General features: G+C 53.3%; 2 protein-coding genes across 2 annotated transcripts in view; one reads left to right on the forward strand and one right to left on the reverse strand.

Moving 5' to 3' along the window:
- Positions 1–21781, reverse strand: part of LOC134507016 (ATP-dependent RNA helicase DDX19B) — a 445506-nt gene that overhangs the window by 192695 nt on the left and 231030 nt on the right. The window lies entirely within an intron of this gene.
- Positions 1–21781, forward strand: part of KAZN (kazrin, periplakin interacting protein) — a 111303-nt gene that overhangs the window by 25483 nt on the left and 64039 nt on the right. Inside the window, exon 2 of the mRNA XM_063317479.1 lies at positions 7584–7797. Coding sequence (XP_063173549.1) covers positions 7584–7797 — 214 coding nt within the window. The remainder of the gene's footprint in view (positions 1–7583; positions 7798–21781) is intronic.

The raw sequence follows: 21781 nt of genomic DNA on the forward strand, positions 1-21781 counted from the left end.
CTGCCTCCCCCCCCCCCCCCGCCTCCGGTGCCCGGTGTTGGGTGGCAGGTTCTTTGCCTCCTTTTCTTTCTTTTTTTTTTTTTTGAAACCTGCCTGAAATTGGAAAAGAGGCCTAGTGAATAATTTCATCCAGAAGTATTTGTGATCCGAAAGATGGGGCTGTGCTGTGATGCTTAGGAAGCTTTTGTGGACGTTCCCGTTAATCCTGCTGCACAGGCCGTAGGGTTTTTGGGTGGGGAGAAATGCAGCTCAGGATTGGGGGCATGGAGATAATTGGCAATTACCTGTCACCGGTAAAGACGTTGCTCTGGAGCTTGAGAACCTCGGTCCGGTGGGTGGGCTGCCCGAGGGTCCTGCAGGATCGTAATGGTTTTATGTAAATTTGGGGCTTGTGATTACACTTGGACCATTGCCTTGCCTTTGACAGTCAAGGCAAGCCTTTGAGGAAAGTTCCTGCGGAGGTGAGGAAGGGACAGAGGAGGGCGGGCCAGATTGCCCTGGCAGTAAGGCAGCTCCGCTCCTTGGAAAGAGAGCAGCCTTTGCCTCTCTGGGGCTTTGAAAAAGGCAGCACGGCAGAGGCCTGTCAAATTATGCACGGCGAGGGCTCCCTGTCCGCCTTTTGAAGTCATTGGGAAAGGGCACTAGCCCTGCCAACTGCCCGTCAGGAATATTGACCTGATTTACCATTGGCGTTTTAAGCAGTTAGTTGATTGATAAATTACATCTAAATACATCTTCTGCGCATTGCCCACAGAGGGGAAAACTCTGGCTGGGGAAGGAAAGCTGATCCGACCTTGTTTAAATAATGGGAGGAAGTGAACGCATTCAAAGTTTTCTTGCCCCAGGTGGGCAGAGATAAATTCTACCCTTCCACAAAGTAGGGCCTGTTTGCTTAATTGCCAAAGACATTCATTTCCTGTTACCTCTTCACCAAGGATCCACAGTGCACTTCCACGCAGTCCCTGGGTAAGAAACAGGGAGTTCACCAAACGTGCATGAAATTAACTCATTAATTAGAGCTTTTAGGACAGGTGGCTGCCGCCTCGGACTTCTGCAAGGATGGTTTGTATTCTGGCAGGTCCATCTTTTGCCTGCCCCTTTGCCAACATAGCTGTCAAGCATGAGTGGAGGTGTGTCGTGCCATTTTGGGGAGTTGGATGCAAGATGTTGTTAGGTGTAAAGAAGGTAAAGCCTCTTTTGAGCTGAGCTCAACTCCTGGAGATGGTAAGGATATATTTATCCGTTGTTCCACCCAGCACACCCCTTGCTTGCTCCAGAAAGTTAAATGGGACACACATTTCCAAAGTTTCCCATTGCATGGCTGGCTGGGGGATTCTGGTAGTTGGTGTCCACACATCTTAAAGTTGAGAAATGCTGGTCTAGAAGTTCTTGCCTTATGCATGCAGGACTAGAAACTTGCTGAGATCAACAAGATTTGCTTCCAAGTAACTGTTCAGATTTATTCCCGGTCCATGGCACCCATTTTCAGGTGCTGTGCCATCCATTCACTTTTATAGGACATGTCTGTAAACATTGCCTGCTTTCAGGTGCACGCTGGTATTAAAAACACTCTGTTCTGAATGCAGTTTTTCGCCATGAGTGCCATGTAGCGCAAACTGTTCCAGCAAATAACAACAGCAGACTTTGCCATCCATGTCAGTTGGGCATAACTTGCATGGATCAAAGTATGTCCTGTAAAAATCAGTTTATTTCCTTTCTTTCTGGGGAATGCTTATAAAACATTCTTGCAAAGCAAGAGAAGCATTCTGCCTCTTGAAAAACCAACAAAAAATGTACCCATTTGTTCCCTAAATGTGGCATAAGATATGCCACAGGCATGCTAGAGTAGGCTCATTGCAGAGATTGGGGCTTGCTTCTGAGTAAATGTGCATAGCATTGTATCATTCAAAGCAGGCAGCGAAGCTGCTGAAAAGGACAGATGTTACCAGCCTTAGGCTAAATATCCTATTAGGATTTGGGGCTTTTATCAATGGAAATGTCAAAATTTGCTTTGCCTTTGACGATTCCAACGGTCTCTTCTGAGCCTTTAGATTTTGTGGGTTTTCTTTTATGCAACAGAGCAAAACTTAATAATACAAGGCAAAAACAAAAAAGAAGCCCTGCGGCGTTGAATGATGAGTTATGAAATCATTAAGATTTTATGGAATAAACGCAAGAATCTGGTACAAGGAGGCTGGGAGGAGGCTGGGAGGGCCGTTTGGGTAGCGATCGCAGGGAGGGGACCGCTTAGCAAGATGGCCTTGCATTTCAGCTGATGCAGGCGGGCCATATGAACACGACTGAGGGATGGATGGATGGATGGATGGATGGATGGATGGATGGATGGATAGATAGATAGATAGATAGATAGATAGATAGGGGTGGGGTGCGTGCCGAACCCAAGCAGTGCCTTCCTTGAAGCTAGCAGCATTCACACAGCCTCCAGAAGCTGGGAGGGTGGGAGGCTGCTAGGCCTGGTGGAACTGAGTGGGCCGGGCCAGACCAGGTATCTGCCCCTTCCCCTTCCAGCTGTGGTGAGGAGGGGGCGCTGGTCTGCCTTCCGGTGAACGAAGCTGTGCACCCAGATTTTGGGGTGGGGGGCAGGTCCATGCAGCAGCTTTGCGGGTGAGACTTTAGAGGAGATCCTTGCAAAAAGGATCCAGAGGCTGCTCTAAACGGCTTCCTATTGATTTTTCAGCTCGGATACTTTATCACTCCTTGTTACCTTTAAAAAGCCGTGTCATCAGCGAGAAGGACCAGGAGGGTTTATCCCCAGCCCCTTCAAGGCGTGTTTCACAACACTCAGGGCAGAGAAGGCAGAGTTTCCAGAGGTGGTTGCAGCATGGCTCAGTCAGGTCAAACCTGGTTGGTCCTTGGACAGGGGACCACTAGGGGATCCCAGAGTCATAGGGGGGAATAAAAAAGCCTGTATTGTTGCCAAGAACCCTCTACAGCAGTGCTTCTTAAACTTTTTTCCCTGAGGGCCCCTTCCCACTTTTAAAAATTACAGAGGTCCCCAAAAACGCTTTTGTTTGTGTGGGTTATATTCACCATATTAAAAACTAAAACTGACACATTCACTGCCATTCCTGCATCTCACGATTGTCTGATGGGATTTTAATATTGTATTGTTTTTCAACCTAGGCTGGCCAATAATTTTGATTTTGTGGACCCCTGAGAGGGCCTTGGGGGACCCCCAGGGCTCCTAGGACCACACCTTAAGAAACACAGCTTTATAGAAAAGTCCCTGGGAGCCAGTTGGGTTGGAGAAAAATGGTTTTGGGTGGTGCTGTGAGCCCGCCAGTGGTTAGCTTGTAGTTCGGTCTCTTGGGTGAACCCGGAAGAGGAACCAGGCTAAGCTTATGGGGCAAACGCAGCCTGGCTGAAAGCAGGGTGGAGAGAAAAGTGCGTCTCTCCCTTCCCGGCAGCTCTTCTAGCTCCTTCCCATCGTCCTCAACCATCCCTTCCTGACAACTGTCCTTGATGTTCAGGAGCTTGGAGCCTGTTTGGCCCAGCCCGGCCCAGCTCTTCCCTCGTGGCCATTGTCCATGGGAACTCTGCCCTTTGCAAGGTGCCTCTGCTGGCGTGTTCCCTCTCCAGATCAGCTCACTAATCATTGCCAAGCCTGATTAGGGTAATCTTGATCAGTTTCAGTTGTGGTTTAATAACTTACGCAAACCCAGCCTAGAGAGGAGTCCCTGGTGCTCTCCGAGCTTGGTGGTGGGCTTGCAGATGTTTCATTACCCGACTAGGCAACGTCATCAGGGTGAGGGTGGGTGGGGCTTGCTCCCTGTTTATCTATGGTAGAGGAGAATTTAGGGTCTTGTTCCTCCCATGCAGCCATCCTGGCCTCCCAAGCTCCTTTATCAAGGGGCCTGATTTTCTTACCCGTGCTTGCAGGGTTGACCCCGGATTTCGGCCACCGACAGTTTTCTTCCGTTTAGTGAAGCCCAGGGCTGGCACAAGGTGAGACCACATGGACCTCTGCGATCTGTGTTGGGGGAAGAAGCAGAAGCTGGCGACATCTGGAGGGTCGGTGGGCTGGGAACTCGCCCGGGTAAAAAGAGTTCCCCTGAGCAGTGCCAGGGAGAGCCCCCAGAATGATCCGGGAGAAGGGCATGAGGCTTGGCATCTCTGGAGAGTGCTCTTTCCTTGTGAGTGATCTTGCCAGGGTGGCCTCCCTGGTGCACCAGGGGCACCAGGGCAGTTGAGTGCCTTTTTCTCCCCCAAGAAAAGAGTCACTCCAATTGCGCACCTCTGAGAAGCAGGCGGGCAGGTAAACAATAATCCGCCACTAAAACAAGGGGATGGATTGAAGCAATGGTCCTGCATGCCAGCATAGTGAGCTTTTCGGTGGCAGGTTGCTGGCCAACCCCCTTAAATGGGCAGAGCTGGGACAAAACCTGAACTTGATGTATTTTCATTTAATCTCAATGTAGGCTTAATTAAAATGGAATTAGCCCGTTAACGTGATTACTCCCCCGTGCATTTGTTAATTTTCACTCTTCTGTCACATTAAGCACTGCAGTTTGTGGCAGCCTTGGTGGGGCTGCACGCGCAAACTCAGGAGGGGTCCCTGGGGATCCCCCCACCTAGACACACCTAGCCAGGAGAAGGGGGTGGGGCTGACCACACCCAACAAGGCGGAGGACCGAGCAAAAACAGAGCCAAGCGGGCTGTCACCGTAAGTCGTGACAGATTGTTCGTTTGGGCATCCAACATTACAGGGATAGACTTCGCTTGCACAGCGTGGCCAACTTTTTGCATTGGTGCAAGGCATGCAGCCAGGAGTGCAGCTGAATTGGCTGCATTTGTGCAAGGTGCTCACAAGTTACTCAAGGCAGAAACCCAATCTTGGCACACGGTGCACACGTAGCCAGTGGGTCTTCCTGACCTGGTTAAGTGTGTTGTGTGAATCCTGCCAAACTGTGTTTTCCTGACCCAGGTTTAGAGTTTGTGTGAACCCAGCCTGAAAGTAGCTTCTCCACAGGCAAAAGAGCCGCGCAGGGATGCAGCCATTAGGGCCACGTCGAGCTGAGCCTGTGGCGGTTTATCCAGACTGGGTGAGCAAAGGATGGTTTCGGGGGCTGCATGCGGACACAGCCGTTGCTGGAGAGTCGTCTTTGGAAAGTGCAACTCAGGTTCCATTTAACTGGGTCTCTCGTGATGCCGGTGGACAGCATCAGATTATTTCTTTGGGGGTCCTCCTAAGCAAGGGGGCCGTTTTTCTGGCCCCTGCAAACAGATTCCCTTAAAATTCAGGGATTTTGTGAACAGGACTTCGGTTTCAACCCTCAGCTCTTCCTCCGCCATCTGCATCGCTCTTAAGAAGAAGAAACGGAACCACCCAGCTACCTGGTATAGGGATTTTGTTGCAAAACATTGATTTGCCCTTTGCAAGCGGGCTGCTACAAATGCCAAACGTTTACAGGGTGAATTATTATGATTAATTATATGAGGATTAAGATCGTTGGAATTCGTGATAGAAATGCAGCGTACAAAATCTCAGGGTTGTGGATTAATTGAGAGGGTTAGGTTTTTGTCGCACTAAGCCACAATGGGCTTGTTTAGGTGTGAAAATTCTCCTACCCGGGGCCTGCATGTCTTAGCTTAAGTTTCGTACAATTTGTGCGGCTGGCCAACCGTGGCATATTTCATAAACCATCGTTCTGCAAGCTGTAACTGATTGCAATCTCCAGATGCTGTGTTTTGCTATGACTTCGTATAATGTGTGAATCCGTCCTGGGTAGCTGCTGAATTGTGGTTTGTGGCTTGTTTCCATTTTTATTGGGGCGAGGTCCTTGTTTGCGAGTTGCTGTGGCCCCATTTCATACTTTCTGTATCTGCCCTCTGGACAGCCTCAGGACTTGAAGAAACCTAGTCCAAATTTCTTAAATGGACCCCCGGTTTTGATATGATTGTGCTCCGGGTGCAGAGGGATAAATTCATGGAGATGAGAGTTGAAGACCTTGGGGTGGGACAGCAGGCCTCCAGGCCCCAGTCGCAGAGGAGCAAAGGCAGACCTGGGGCATCGTGGCTCCATGTGCTTGGCCATTGAGAGGGCAAAAGAGTGGACTAAAATGGGCCTTGGCCTGATCCAGCAGGGTCATTCTCACATCTTCTTGTCCCTGAAGTTGCAGTAAGAACTCTACATCTGCAACCAGAGACCCCTTAGTGGCCTCCTTCCAGCGGGTGGAAAGGGGCCTCCCCATTAGCTTTCTCCCAAAACCCAGAGTCTTCAGGGTCTTAATTTCAAGACTGAACCCCTTTCATTTCTGCCAAGCCAGGCGTGTGGTGCAACCCAGCCCTTCTGTTGTGTGAAGCCAACGACTTTGCTTCGTAAAACTGGCTCAGCAGGTGACACACACCCTGCTACTATGGTTTATTCAGTAAACAGTGGTTATTTTTCAAGGCGGCTTTGTTCTGGAGATGCTGGAAATGTAAGGCTTGGTTTATTTTGTGTGTTGTGTGAACTGCAAGCACAGTGCTTTGCAAGCGATGGTTTGCTGCTTAATGTGATGTGTGAACTCTGCCAGCTGAAGCTCGTCAGTGCACCATGGTTTAGCATGACAGGTGATCAGGCAGGCCCTATCTGGACATGGGCCCCCTGGAAATACACGGGGCTGTCCCACTGGAACAGTGCTTCTCCCCCTTGGCAGCTTGACGATGTGTGGACTTCAACTCCCAGAATTCTCCAGCCAGCATGGGAATTCTGGGAGTTGAAGTCCACACACCTTCAAGCTGCCGAGGTGGAGAAGCATTTACTGGAGAGTAGACCCCTCTTCCATGCACCCAGGGGAGCCGGCACTGCCAGGGCGTTTCTCCTCGGCCCGGAATCACGCGGGGCAGTTCGCCCGGGCTCGTCTCGCTCCCGGACGCGCAGCTCGCAGGGTCTCTCCCGCGTCAGCCGGGCACGGCCGCTGGGGATGGCCGCGGCGTCCGCGCTGCCCTGCGCTGCTCCCGCCGGCCGGCGTGGCTCCCCGCCCAGCTTCGGAGGAGCGCGGGGGAGCTCCGAGTCCCGGCTTGGCCAGCCGCGCTCCTGCCCCAGGGTCGCGCCCCGCAGCTCCGGGCGCGGCGGCGGCGGCGGCGGCGAGCGGGCGGAGCGCGCGGCGCTTCCGAGCCCCAGACGAACCGCCGAGCCCGGCCCCTCCTCCGGCCTGGGCAGGACAGGCGCGCCGGGCTCCTCCTCCGCCTCCGGGGCGGCAGCGGAGCCGGTGAGCCTTCCGCGCTCGGCCTCCGGGCGGCCCGGCCCGGCCCGGCCCGGCCCGGCCACGGCGCTCCGGGACGGGGGCGGGGGCGGGGGCGGGCTAGGGCGGGAGGCCGGCCCGCCTGTCCTGCTCAGGCTGGAGGAGGGGCCGCGGCGGGGGCGGGGCGGCCTGTCCCCGTCCCTCCCCCACCCCCCCAGCCGCCTCCCGCCCCGGCCGCGCTTCTGCCAGCTGCGCCGCCCGGCCTCGGCTGCAGCCCCAGCCGCCGGGCGTCGCGCGCCCCGGGGAGCCGCGGGCGGGCGGGCGGGGAGGGACGCCGGGGGCCGGGCGCGCCATGCGGCTGTTGCGGCTGAGCCTCCCGCCTTGTCCCTCCCGCAGGCCAAGATCGCCGGCATGATGGAGGGGAACCAGCAGCTGGCGCTGCGCATCGACGGAGCGCTCCAGGCGGCCGGGCAGGAGGTGAGCGCCCTGCGAGCCGAGCTCGGCGCCGCCAGCCGCAGACTGGCCGAGCTCAGCGCCGACGGCCCCCCCAGCGCCGCCGAGATGGCCGCCGGCGGAGGCGCCCCGGACCCCGCGCAACCCAGCCTGCAAGGTAAGACCCGGGCGGGCGGGCGGGCGGCGGCGGGGCGACCGTCCGGGGAGGGGGGCGGCGGCGGGCAGGCGGGCACGGCGCCCAGCTCCCCCGGCGCTGCTCGCGGAGCCTCCGGAGGGGCTGCGAGGGGGGCGCGGGGTCCGGCGGCCGTCCCGGTGCTGCGCGGCAGCATCGGGAAAAGCTTCGTTCGCGGGCTGCTCCGGACGAGCCTCCCGCGGCCAACTTGGAATCGGGCGGCCGGGCTTCGCTCGCGGGCTGCTCCGGCCCGGCGCCCCTCCGGCCGCCAGCTGGCTGGCTTGCCCGGCCGGCCGGCCTCCGGGCGGAGCCGGGGAAGGGTTGCCTTCCCGGCAGCTGCTTTCCCCGCTAGCTCGGCCGCGCTGGGCTCGAGAGAGGCGGCCGAGGGCGCGTGCTGCTCCGCCGCCTGGGCCGGGGGGGGGGGGCGGGGGGGCCGCGGACTCGCTGAAGAGACCCCGCGATGCGGCCCTCGGCGTCACCGCGGCTGCGACCGTTAGCGCCGGGGCCGCTTCTCGAGGGCCAGCGCTCGGGTGTGCCCGCAGTCCGGCAGGGCTTCCGGGCGCCTAGGCCGGGGCGCGCACGGGGGCCCAGGACCCCCTCCTCCTAGGGGTGCCGGCCGCGCGCCTCTAGCTGTCCTTAAAGGCGAGGGGCGCTTCGGTGAGGCCGGAGCCCCCGGGGGGGGGGGAATCGTGGTTGGAGCGATGACGTCATGGGGTGCGAGGCTCTCGGTGGAGGCAGCGCCTCGCTTACTTGCTCCCCCCCCCCCCCGAAAAAACGCCAGCGGAGCGTTAGAGCCAAAGTGGCCTGTTTGGGAAGGAGATGGTGGGAAAGCCCTTGACATTTTGGGAAGGTGGATGTGCAGAATGCTTCCCCCTCCCCCAGGAATAGGGAGGAACTGCTCTCTGAATTGGGTGGTATTTTTGCTTGAAAGGGAATTCAAGAATTGGTTCCTCTCTTGTTTATCCTTCTAGTAACAAGTCTGAATCTGCTTCCTAAAGCACGCCTTATCGTTCTTACTGGGATTTGTTGGGGAGGTGCTGGTGGGAGGAATTGGCAGATGGAACCAGCGAAGCAGTCTTGGCTGAAGCGGCTTCTCTGTGGAAGCATTTTAATCATGCTCAGTGTTGTAAAAAATGGGGGGGGGGTGATCTGTGCCTGAGGCAAGCCAGCCTTAGCCAAGGAGCTAGTGGCGGGTCTAAGGGGCTGAGCCCCTTGGCACAAAATGGGGGCGGGGGATGCTGAAGATCTGGATCCCCTGCCCTGTTCAGAAATCCACCAAAGGAGGATTGTGAGCGTGGGCTGTTCTAAATGGCAAATTGCAAGCACTGCTGGAGGGAGAGTGTGCCCCCTGGGGGTGTGGTTGTGGGGCAGGTAACGCATGGCCTTCAGGAGGCGTGCCATTTTCTCCTCCTCTGTTGACCCTGTGGGGCACAGCCACTACGAGGGGAGTCCTCCAGCCTCTGGAAGGCAGTGGCTTTTGTGGGTATGGCCCTCTGGGGGTGACTCAGAAGTCAGACCCTCCCCAAGGGGGGTGGCGATGATGGTGACCTTGGGTAGCCACCTGTGAACCCCCCCCCTTGGTGCGAAGAAGGCAGACCCACCCTACCCAGGGCCTCTTAGAGCAGCGAGCAGCCTGTTGCTCTGCACTCCCGTGGGGTGGACAGCTGCAGGAATGGTCAGATCACATGCCAGTCAGAAAATGCATGGGCCTCCCCCAAGTGGAGGTTCTCCAGAGGTATGGACTTCGGATCCCATCATCACCATCATCATCATCCAGGGTTTTGGCAGAGAATGGCCTTCCCGCTATGCCACTGGGTTGAGTTCTTGCATTCGGGGAATTTAGCTGTCTTCGGACCTCGTTCACACATGGGGAGAGACCAGCTTAAACGCTGCTTGGCCGGACGGCCTTGGGGGTGCTTCAGGGCAGGGGGAGCCGGTCCTGTCCTTGGGCCACCTGGCTCTCCAGCGGTGGGTGGTGCAAATCAGCTCCCTTCTTGTGGGCTCGGGAGGCAGTGGGGGCCAAGAGCGCTTGTGTGCCTGCGTTTCAGCTGGGGCTACGTGGTCATGCCAGCCTTCCAGAGTGGCTTCTGCCACAGTCTTTGGAATGTGGCCCTCAGGAGAACCTGCCTGAGGGAGCCTGGCTCCTCAGGGAAGGAACCTGAAGCCAGCTTTTTGGGGACTGTTGTGTTTATTTGCCAGTCTTGCCCCTGTGGCCAGCCGGGAAGCCTCCCAGCCTTCATCCTTTGCTGCAGAAGAAACTGTCATACAGTAAAGCTGCACGTGGCGCTGATTCTCTATTTTATTTTATTTTTTATTGCCCGTTCGAAAGCGGATAGGCTGCCTTCCGATGCTGTAGAGAGTCTTTTCAGGGTGGCTTGCAAACATTTTCGGATCACCTTTTTAAAGTTAAAAGAGAGTGGGGAAAGGTATCCTAAGTGCACCCAAAGCAGAGGCCCTAGTTTAAAGGTCGAGGCTCCAGAGATGCTGGAAAAGTTTTGACTGGTGGATTTCAGGCCCCCTCCGAAGTCACGTGCAAGATGCAGATGTTGCTGGAGGTTAAATTGGCCGGTCTTCAGCTTCCCCATCAGGGATCTCTTCTGTGAAGTTTGGGGGGGCAGAACCTGGCTGGGGCCGGGGGGGTGGACTGGAAGCCGGCTCTTCCATCCCTGCAAGGTAGGGCAGGCCCCGTTACCAGAAGCTTTTTTCCCACCCGTTTCCATTCGGTTTCAGGAAAGAGAAGGGACTCTGCCACTTCTTTCCAGGGAGAAGAGCAGTTTTTGGGCGGAGTGGGGTTTTTGGCACTCGGGAAGCAATCAGGTGGCCAAGAAGTGTGCGTAAATATCCTGCCAGTCAGCACACGGCGATCTGCCCGGATTTCCACCCTTCCGCTGCATCCCAAAGGAAGCCACGCTCTCCGCTTGCTCAGAACATCTTCCTCCCGTCGTTACTAAGGGGAAATCCTGCCGGTGGAGAAGGGTTGGAGCGTTTCTGCTTTCCAAGGAAGGAAGGAAAGGGTGCCTCGTGTGGTGGTGGCTGGTCCAGGGTGAGGTTCCATGGCGGAGGAGGAGGAAGCGGTGAAGCCGTGCCCCTTGCCCTTCCTTGGCAAGCTGAGGCTTGGTGGCTGGAATGGGCATCTCTGGGGCTGCCCGGCTTTTGCAAGTCGGCTTGTGAGGGGTGGCTTAGCACACCGTGTGACCCTGGCCTGGCCGCCAGGGGTGTGCCAGGACCCCCACCAGGTGCAGCCTGGAGGCAAGGAAAGAAAATGCTCTTTCAGTTCCACCGTGAGTCAATAGGTTACCATTTGTCCTAAAAGCTGGAGAAGGTTAGATGTTGGGCATTGAACTGCAGCTGGGCACCAGCTGTTGGAGATCTCCAGGAACTGCACAGAGGGCTCTTTCGAGGCCAGTGGCAGTTGGGTCTCGAGTGGCAGAGCTCAGCGGTCGGCCACTCATGGCCTGATGGGTGCGCCCACGTCCAGCTCCAGCACGCCCAAGTCGCTGCCCTGAAGCCCCCGCCTTCTGTGCCAGGGGCATCCTGGCTTCTGCTGCTAATTCTGCGGCTGGTCCCAGGGCACATGGGACTCCCTGCTCCTCAAACATACCAATCTGACATCACACGTGCTCAGTGCGATGCCATGGGGGCTCCCCACAGGCCAGCAATGGGAGCTGAAGGGTTTTCAGGGGGTCGGCCATCCGGGCCTCCTGGGTGGGACCCGGTTTCATCAGATTGTGGATTTCGGGCTGAGAGGCTCCTGCCTTCTGTGGTCACAGGGCAGCTGGGTTTACCCCCCACCCTGAGCCGTGGTTGCTTTCGACCCCGGCTTGGGTGAGCCCAGCTGTTCTGGCTCATTCGAGAACTACCCTATTATGACAAAACACAACGCGTGGATCCAAGTTGTTGGTCCCCCAAGCCATGACTTACTTGATGATGGTTTGTTGAGTTAACCGCCGTTGGCTATGTCCACGCATCATGCTGCACCGTGAGCCAAAGGGTCCAAACCACAGCGGTTGGCCTGCCCCGCAAATAGCCCTCTTGCGCTTGGCCTGGTTTCTGAGCTCCACACGTTTGTGCTGTAGCTGCAAGCCCCCTGCTGTCCTTTCGGTAATAAAAACACACAACTGCGTGTGTCCTCTCCGGCTGTCCCTCCGTGTGCGGGGTTCTGGAACCATCTGCTGGTGTGCCGTTTGCCTCCTCGCTTCCTGCTCGTCTGCGTGCCGCCGGCTCACAGGGCCCTCTTATGGGGCGCTCATCCCGTGCAGCGCCCGGGGCCTTGTAGGCAGGGGGACCCTGAAGAGCAGCATCAGCCGAGGGGTAACGGGGGGGCACTTTTGGCCGTGGACGCCTGGATGCCAGTAGAGCAGTTTTCGCACCCAGGTGATGCCAGGCTCTGAACGGTGATGCTTTCCTGTCGTTCAGTGGTTGGCAGGTTCTCTGGGAGCATTGAGCCCAAACCCTTCCCACTTTGTCAAGCCTGTGCAGTGGGGGGGGGGTCTGAAAATGATACCCCTCCCCTGCAGGCAGAGGCCTGGCTATGCTGGGCATCAGGACTTTCTCTTCTGCCGGCGGGGACAGTGCGTCATGGCCAAGTTCCCACCGGGGAGGAGACCATCCACTGTGGCTAATCAGCTCCAAGGGTGAAGCGGGAGGCAGTGCGGTGCGTGTTGATTGTGTGAACGCGTCTGGGTGGTTTCCTAACCCTCGTTTAAGGCTTGGGGTGTTGGGCAGACAGGGCCTCGGGCTGGGCTCTTACTGAACTGAGCAATTATTGGTTTAATGGGGGTTTGTTGAGTTCCAGACTTCTGTGGTGAATTGTGTACAGGTCTTGACAGTCAGCCTGGTAGATGGGAAAGTATTAGCAATCCTCTTAGCTCATCCTCCCCGTCAGGCATAAGCCATGCTTTGCAGATGAGACCAGACAAGCTGGATTCAGGCCCACATTAAGCATCCAGCCATATGATGGCTTAGCATCACTCATGAACCCAGTCAACTAATGATGGTCATTATTGTTAGTTATTTCCCCAGGTTCCATGGAAGTCCTCCTTTTTTGTTTCCCCACAGCAGCACCCCTGTGAGGTAGGTTGGGCTGAAAAAGAGGAATTGGCCCAAGGGCACCCCAAGAGTCCTCACAGCCAAGGGTGAACTTGAACCCAAACCTCCTCAGCCTAAATCCAGCTTCTGTACCGCTTGGTGCCATATGAATGTGGCCTCTGGCATATAAGCCATGATTATGGCTTAGCGTGATACATAAACCTACCCACTTTCGTTCACTAATAAGGTTCTTACCACACCCCCTCTTGCGCCTGGCATGGTTTCTGAACTCCAAAATACGGTTTGCTGGTTTGCAACTTAGCATGTTGCGCCAGCCCGGTCTCTGGCTCGGAAGCCACGGTTCTTGGGTCTTGGCTTAGCATGCTTGTGCCCAGAAAATTTATTTTGCAAATCCTGACTTAGTGTGTTGGTCTAAATGCGCTGGCATTCTCTTTTAGCAGTTTGTGTTCTCTCTTGCACTGCACAGGAGCTCCAGTGCTGAAATTTTGGGACCCTCCTTGCCCTGGGAGGATACCCAAAAAATGAAGAAAGTGGAAAGCTGAAAATTCCAGGGCTGTCTTGCAGCAGCTCAGCCAAAATCTTTTTTGTTGTTTTGGTCTACATTTGTTGTTTTGTTGCAGGATCTGGTTTTACGTGTTTGAAAGAACATTGTGTTTTGTGTGGCGGGGGTGGCGGTTGTGTCTTTTGTGTTAAGAGGATCAGATTTTGCTTCCTTGGAAGGTGGTAACGTGATCAACGGCAGGGGAAGATCGATTGGGGCTCCGGCAGGTGCCTCCCTCACCAGAAGGACTAGAAAACAATTCCGGGGCTCATCTTAAAGAGTTTGTTTCAGCTTAAAAGAAAAACTCCTAAAATGAAACTGAAAAAACCAGAGAGCCAAAATGTTTCTGCTCGCCTTAAGATGCAGAAATTGCTGCATTTGTAGAACATGTTAAGAAATCTCTGGGAGTGAAAGCAGGGGGGTCCTGGATTAATCAGTTTACCTAGTTTTTTGGGGGGGGGTTGGACCCCAGATAAACTACAGTGACTGAGTTTGCACCATACGTGTTAGTTTAGCGCAGTGTTTCTCAACCTTGGCGTGGCTGGCTGGAGAAGTCTGGGAGTTGAAGTCCACACCTCTTAGAATTGCCAAGGTTGAAAAGCACTGGTTTAGTGTGACATGGGAACTTAGCCAAAATTATAGGTGGCAGAGGGCTGCCGTTCAGGATAAGCAAAGGCAAAGCAATGGGGGGAGGATCTTCACTGAACAGGAGTCTCGGAGCTGAATTGTGTGAGCACCCCCATAACTGGGTTCACACATCACCTGAACCCGCAGTGGACTTTGTGCATGGTGTGAACTTGCCTGGTTTGTCATCAGTGTGACAGGTTAGCGCTGTGCAAACACACCCCATTCTAATTTATCTAACAGCAAGGTTGAGCAAACCACAGCTTAGCGTGGAGTGTCCACTCTGTCCACACCCTGCCGGAATAGGGGTTGGAGGAATAAATCTTCAGTGGGTGCGCAGTTGCACTGAACCCTTGGTGCAAGTTGCTGCATTTATTTTACTCTTCACGTGAGCGTAAAGCTGTGCGTGCTTGGAAAATGATCGGGGGGAGGATCAGGAGTGGCCGGAGCCTGGCCTAAAGAAAGACGTGGCTGCTTTAAAAAGCAGACACGCCTGCCTTCAGGATCATTTTCGACACACAAGCCTGGGATACGGTGCATGTATGTTAGAGCGTGTTTCAGGCCCCGGGCTAGTAGTTCAGCTTCAGTGGTTTGGGCTTCGTCTGGTTCAGGGCAATCACAATTTGAGGACCCTGCACAGCCATTCACCTTTATTTCCAGGTTGCGGGGACTGCATTCACACAGCTCCGTTTTGTGCACCGTGGCTTTTGCAGGCATGGAGCGTTCTCCGCAAGGCAAGTGCTTTCAGACACTCTGTAACGTCTGAAGTGGCTCTTCCGACTTGGATGGAGGCCGCGGAACTAACTGTAACAGGCTTTTTGGCGTGGGACTATTTTTGGGCAGTCTGGGTATTTTGAAAATTCCCTGCTACTTTAGCCAGTTAATTGACCCCATTATTTGCTTTCAGCTGCAATTACTACCTGCTTTACTGTTTATGTTACCAGTTTCAAGAATGAAGCGTTGGGGGCAATTGAGCTCTTTAATGTCGGATGTGGCTGCCAGCACCAGTTACTACCTGTGGCTTCAAAGAGACAACACCTGACTCAGTGCCGTTTGCGGGGCCCTTTGAAGGTGGGGAGCTCAGTTGTTCCTCAAGAAGGACACTATGTGCTCTTCTGGCCAATATTTTCCCCTTAGCAATGCCTTTCTTTGTGCTGCAGCTCGTGAATGCTGATGCCTTTTCATAAAATTGGTCAAAGAGATGCCACCAAATTCCTCCTGATTTTTTGCTACCCTAGACTAGCCTGTCTCTCCTCCTCCTTTCGAGAGAAAGCTTTCCTGTGCTACAGTGAAGCAGTAGGAGGAATTTAGGAATTTGGCTGTGGTTCTGGTTGGCAGAAATGTTATTTTTATGCTATTGCTGTTTTCCTTACTACTGTCCCTGTTACTACTGCGAGCATGACTGTATCGCTGTTACTATTTTATTGCCGTTCTTAATATTACTCCTGTTTTATTCCTCTTTCGCGGCAGCTTGACGGAAAGGAAATATTGCGGTTGGCATTGGGGAGGGCCATCTTGACGCTGGCATCTCGTGTCCCTGAATGCGTTTGGCGCTCTGATGTAACGGCTCAGCTAACAAGATACTTTGAAGGGGTAAACACAACCTGTTAATTAAATTTGCAGGCAGTGATTAAATTGGAAGCAGTTGTAAATATGGGAAGGAGAACTTCAGCACTAAGAGGTCAACCTAATGCGGCATTTGTCAGGGTGGCAATGAAGCGTTGGAGGGGGGAGGCTTTCCTTCCCAGAAACAGCGGCTGTTCTGCCTTCTTCCAGGACACCCCCCATCTTCTTTCTCTGCCCCCCACAATCAGTCGGTCTTTCATCTCCCCTGAACATGCACAGGGGTTGGTTGTTCCATTGATGTTCCAACAATTCCTCCCTTGCCTAGGTAAGGATCAGGGCAGAGACTAGCTCACTGGGGGATTATGGGAACTGTAGTCTAACTGAAGATTGCCTTGAGATTTTTTCAGCCGGAGTAGGGCATGAACGCTCCCACTCTGCCCAAGTGTCTTAGAAGGATTTAGCTGTATTACTCCTAGGACAGACCTTGATTTCAGCTTCTTTTGCCTCTGTCAATTTAATTTATAGGCCAGCTTGCGTTTGCTTCTTAATGGTGATATCGTTACCTTGAAAAACAGATCCACAGAATCATGTCGTCCAAGAAAGGACATATCTGCATATAAAAATATAAAAAGTTAATAGCACTTTTTGTTCTAATCTAAAACTGCTCCTCCCTGTTTTCCCCTTCTTTGATCCACTTTTTTTTTTTTTTTTTTTTTTGAAGTGCAATAGAAAACTTGCATGCCAGGGTATAATTAAAAGGGTGTGTGTTCTATCTTTAAACAGAGGAAGGACTTTCAGGAAGCATTTATGTCTTCTGAGGAGACACCCCACAAAAAGGGAAACAAATTTGCAAGGGTGTAAGGAAAAGATACCACCCAGTGATTTATTTCCCAAGCAGTAGGGTGGGAATGCTGAACTAAAATCACCAACATTAATTTGGAAAAGAAATAGAGAGGGGGGCATAGGAAAAAGAAATCGTAATTTTTTTTTTAATTTAGTTTCAATCTGTTGCTAAATTTGACAGATTTAGGGTTTCCTCTGTGGTGTGCTGAATCTGCTCTTCTCAATGGGGCTCATTTTCTCATAAAAATCCTCCACCCCCACTGGAGAAGAGGACTTTTTTTATTTCTGGCAGGGGCGAAACAACAGCGAAGATCCCGCTCAGCAACAGTGGGTGCCTTTTGGTGGGCCAAATACCATTTTTTCAGGCAGGGGCTATGAATGGCAGAGGGGGAAATGTTGCACATCCATGGGTCAGGCTAGGCTTTGGGGGCCTAAAGGTGGTGGGAGCAACGAAATAGGTTGGGGGACTTGAGGTCCCAGTTCGGACGCTTGGGCCGCGAGATCCGGAAAGGCCCCTTCCTGCCCAACTCCAGCCCCTTGGCTAGGAACCGAGTTGTCCTGCCTGGGAAGCCCCAGACATTGGGGCAGTGGTGGTGCCCAAGCTGGGAGGATGCTGTTTGGTGCAGGTGGCTGGGGCAGCTCTGCATTGCCTTGCCAACCAGGCTGAAGCAAGTGGGATCTCTGGGGAGGAAGTGTGCTGCGGGTCATGGAAATTCCAAGGAGAAAGTAGACGTCTGTGATCCCTTGCCAGAAGCAAGGGGACCAAGCCAGTGCTTTTGTGCATCGGGCCATGGCCGGCCCAAGGTGGAGAGCTTCCTGCCGCAGCTGCCTTGTAGTTCCTGCCAGCAGTTTTAGAGATCCGAGAAGTCTGGTGGTGGTGACCGTGGGGGAAACGAAAAAGGAAAGAGCCCTTTTTGGGACTTGGGCATCTGCTTTTTCTGGATGTTCCTGCCTGAAGGGTCATTCAAGATCACCTTCAAAGGCCTCCCTCCATGCCCTGCGTGGAATGAGATCAAGTGGGAAGTACCAGCCAGGAAGCCTTTCTGGTTCCCAACCTGGGCACCCTCCAGAGGTGGGCCAGCTCTTGCCTTGATCAGGGAGAAGCCGCCGCCTGGCCTGGTCTGCCAGGGGAGAGGGGGCCCTGCCCACCTGGGCAGTCATTAGCTGTGGGTTGCAGCCAGGAGTGATGGTCTCTTTGCTCATTAGGCTCAAATAACTTTTTCATTTGCCTTCTCAGCATCCCTTCAGCCGGCCTTGGTGCCAAGGGATTAATCAAGCCGTGTGGAAGCTCAGATCTGCTCTGCCCTTTTGGGATACACTGGGAGGAAGCTGGGAATAAATCTTACTTTTGCAAGTAGCCAAATTTTGCAGTGCGAAGTACCCTCTCTCAAATGTTCCTTTGGGGTTGTCGTCTCACTCCTATGTCTGAGGCCTTCTTCAGATTGCCCAGGTTCCCCCGTCCGTTTATGAATTTTCCCAAGAGGGTACAATAAAAATACACAGCGCTTGTGTGGGCACCTGACCCTTATTGACCACCAGACAAAAGATGATCTTGATGCATTTATTTGTTGCTGGTCTTGATATGCTTCTTTCAGTTGTATTATGTTTTGCTCCCCGTGTGAGAATATGTCTGCGTGCCACCAAAACAAAGCATGGGATAATATACAGACAGTCCTACAGAAGATGACGGCTTTTTTGTAGAGTGAAAAAGTGAAAGATGTATTACCTGTTTAATCCCCAAGAAGGGGTCTCTGCGCAGATCCAGTCGTGCAGGTGCGTGTTCCACCCAGGTAGAGAATCATTGCCAGCCTTCCCAGGTAGACCAGACAGGAAACACGACCAGATGAGCCAATTCTACTTTATTGTGAAGCTACACTGACAGAATCCTGCAAGGCTGAAAGGACAATTCTCCCCCCGTCTCCTTTACAGCCTGAGAAACCAGGGAGGGTCCGTCCTGAGCCTCTTCCTCCACCCATTATGCAGCTCTGGGCTCTGCCCTCCCTTATCTGCTTGGTCCCTGGGCAGCATCTCTTCCCCCATCTCCCAAGGTCATTCCCACATACCATTACACCCCAGGAAGTATTTCCGTGCACACACAGGCTTCTTTGTCAGCCATCCGTGGCCAAATCAGTCCATTTCCAGTGCAGGTGAGTTTCATCTGCCTAGTGAACCTCTCAAATATCTCTCAGCCATATATCTATATATATTTTTAAACAACGGCACGAGAACTTGCATTTAAATTGTGCACTTCTCATCCTCGTTCTTCCTGAAACACCCGTTTTCGAGCGATCCCCTAGAAACGCTGCACCTTTCTGTTTTCCAGCTGCGAACCGCATCAGGAGAGAGAGTCAAGAGAGCCGGGGGATGACCTGTGTTTTGAGAAGGCCGTGAAACTAGGATGGTTGGCTCAAAATGTGGGCGCAGACAAGAGCTCTGGCAGGATGCTGGGCAAAATAGGGCTTGGAATGCACCTAATGGGGAAGTTACTTTCCAGCCACAAAATATTCACAGCTGTCCCAACACATGGCCATCCAAGGGTCAGACCATACACAGAACCAGGCTTGTACCCATTTCTGATCAGGGAGTAGCGCTGGGCGGCAGCCTGCTGTCCCAGTGATTGCAAGAGTTCGCTTTTGCTGCGTGCCATCACGGAGCCAGCTGTAAATCTTGACCGGTGTGAGGGGCCGGCAGCCAGGAACGTCCCTTGAAAGAGCCCCCTCTGAAGGTTGGCTGGCCTGGGTAGGAGCCCTTTTGACCTGCTCCTGGGGCTCAGCCCCACTCGTGGGAACGGGCAGAGTTATTTTTCCTGTTTGCGATGACTGCCAGGGCTTTCAAGTTCCTCAAGGCTCTGGGGACCACGCGTGTCTTTGCAAGATAAGAGGTAGAGGATATTTGTTCTCTGCAAAGGACGGTATTTTAAAAAACGTACTCGAGAAGTGTTCCTCAACCTCAGCAAGTTTAAGATGTGTGGACTCCAACTCCCCAAATTCCCCAGCCAGCATGCCGGCTGGGGAATTCTGGAAGTCGGAGGCCACACATCTTAAGCTTGCTGGGGTTGAGGAACACTACTGCAGAACACTTACCGTTGAAAAAAACTGCCTGCTTGGATTTCTAAGTAGCTGCAACTGAGAATAGAATAGGCAAGGAGATGAAAAACAGGATCTTTTCATTAGTGTGTCAGAAAGGGAGTTAACTCACATATTTCAAATTTCTCGTTCTTGATAGTCAAGGCCAAATGAAGTCTTTTACGTGGCGTAGGTTATAAGAGCTTTTTCTGTTGTGGTTTCCTTGAATTTTGTGGAGTGCTGGTAGAAACGGTAACCATCTTAAACTCCTATGAGGAGGTGGTGGTGGTTGTTGTTGTTATTGCATATATTAGAAAGCTAGATCGGATAAAGCTTTTCCCTCCCTCCCTCCCTCGATTTGTAAAGCCACCCATCTCAACATGCGACCCATTTGAGTCACCAGGGTCTTTGGGATATATGATGCTTTCCTGGCCGTGGTGGGGAATGTTTTTGCCATGGTCTTTGGGGTCCTCTTGGACCTCCCGGCTCATGGTGGTCCTTCCATTGAAGCCTAACCAGGTCCAAGATTGTGGGCTGGTTTTCCAAGGTCAAGTCAAGGTTGGCTAGCCGCCTGTTGTGATATGAAGATGTCTAGACAAAGCATGAACCTTTGCAAGGATGGTCTTTAGAGAATTGACCAGGTTTTGTCAACTTGGTTTTCATTGTGTAAGATGTCTAGCCCAGTGGCTCTCAACCCTGGGAACTTTAAGACGTGTGGACTTCAACTCCCAGAATTCCCCAGCCAGCATTGGCTGGCTGGGGAATTCTGGGAGTTGAAGTCCACACGTCTTAAAGTTCCCAGGGTTGAGAGCCACTGGTTTAGCCCATATCTTACATTTTCCCAGGCTACACAGAATTATTTTTCCTTTCTGATTCCCTTTCCAATTTTCTGGAGTTTAGGGTTTGCGGCCTCCCCTTTAGGTGTTAAGGGTGATTGAGCCGGATAGGAGAGACTTTCAGACCACAGTTGTCCTTCCTATTTGGCAGAATCCTGCATTGAAAGGTGTCCCATGCTCTGAAGGGTTTTGGGATCTAATTCTCAGGTTTTCCTTTGTGTGTGCGCGCGCGCGAATGCACGCTCCTGCATGCTAAGCCCTGTTTCGTGATTTAAAAAAGCTCAAAAAAGGAACCCAGAGGCCACATGCTTTTATTTTTAGCTCACCCCCAAAATCTGAGTTCTCTGAACAGATTGCAAAGTTATTTCAAGCTGTTTATTTGCTTGTTTGTTTGCTTGTTTATCACATTGGCAAACATTGTCCAACTCCATAACAATTCTGGGCGGCATGCACTTTTAAAAGCCAATGAAGAACAGCAAAAAAGCAGTAAGCTTCAAAATAAAATAAAATAAGTCAGCATCTTTATTTCCCACAAGGGGCCCATCGCTGCCCTAACCCAAGGCCTTGGGGAAGAACCAGGTTTTAATGATCTGTTTGAACAAGGGGCTGTGTAAAGCTTTGTGGGGATGCTGCTCCAGAGGGCAGGCACCACAACAAGGAAGGCTCATTGTAGATGACGCTGTTTCATTGGTGGGCACCAAGCATGCCAACCCTGTTGGCTCGAACAGGACGGGCAGACCCTACAGGAGGGAGATCGTCCCTCAGGTAGACACAGGCCCGCCACTAGGGTCTGTGTCACCTGGGGCAAACATGGATTTCACACTCATTTTGACGTCCCCCCCCCCCCGTGCGGCGCCCGGGGCACATGCCCTGCTTGCCCCCCGCCCCAGTTGCGGCCCTGGGTAGACAGCTCCTGTGCCGTGAAGTAAGGGTGAAGGTGAAGATGAGCGAGGAGGAGAATCTTCTGCCCTACTGATTGGGGTTCAGGCGAAGAGGCTGTAGTGGTAATTGGTGGACCATCCTTCAGTTCTGGAGACGAAACATTTAAAGGATCCAGAGGGGTCAGCAGAGAGCCGGGAGGACAATCAGGGGACTAAGACCAGGTTTTAGTGTTCAAAATTGCTGGGAAGGTTTAGCCTTGAGAAGAGAAGGAAGATGGCGGTAGGATCCCATTCTTCTCCTTCTTCTGAAAAGGCGTCACAAAGCAGAAGGCCACACAACCTTTTCTCCTGCCATCCCAGGGTGCAGAGTGTGAAATGAGGGGTTTTGGTTTCAGGAGGGAGATTGCGCCTGAATTTCAGAGGTCCTTCCTACCCATAAGAGCCGTTTGACTCCAGTGATGCAGAGAGGTGACTGGCTGGATATTTTTAGGCAGGAACTGGATGGGTGTCCACACATCGGGTCGACCCCACGAGTCCGTTTCAAGTCTTGAAAATGAGACAAGC

The sequence above is a fragment of the Candoia aspera genome, chromosome 18 (assembly GCF_035149785.1).
Source record: "Candoia aspera isolate rCanAsp1 chromosome 18, rCanAsp1.hap2, whole genome shotgun sequence".
NCBI classification, from domain to species: domain Eukaryota; kingdom Metazoa; phylum Chordata; class Lepidosauria; order Squamata; family Boidae; genus Candoia; species Candoia aspera.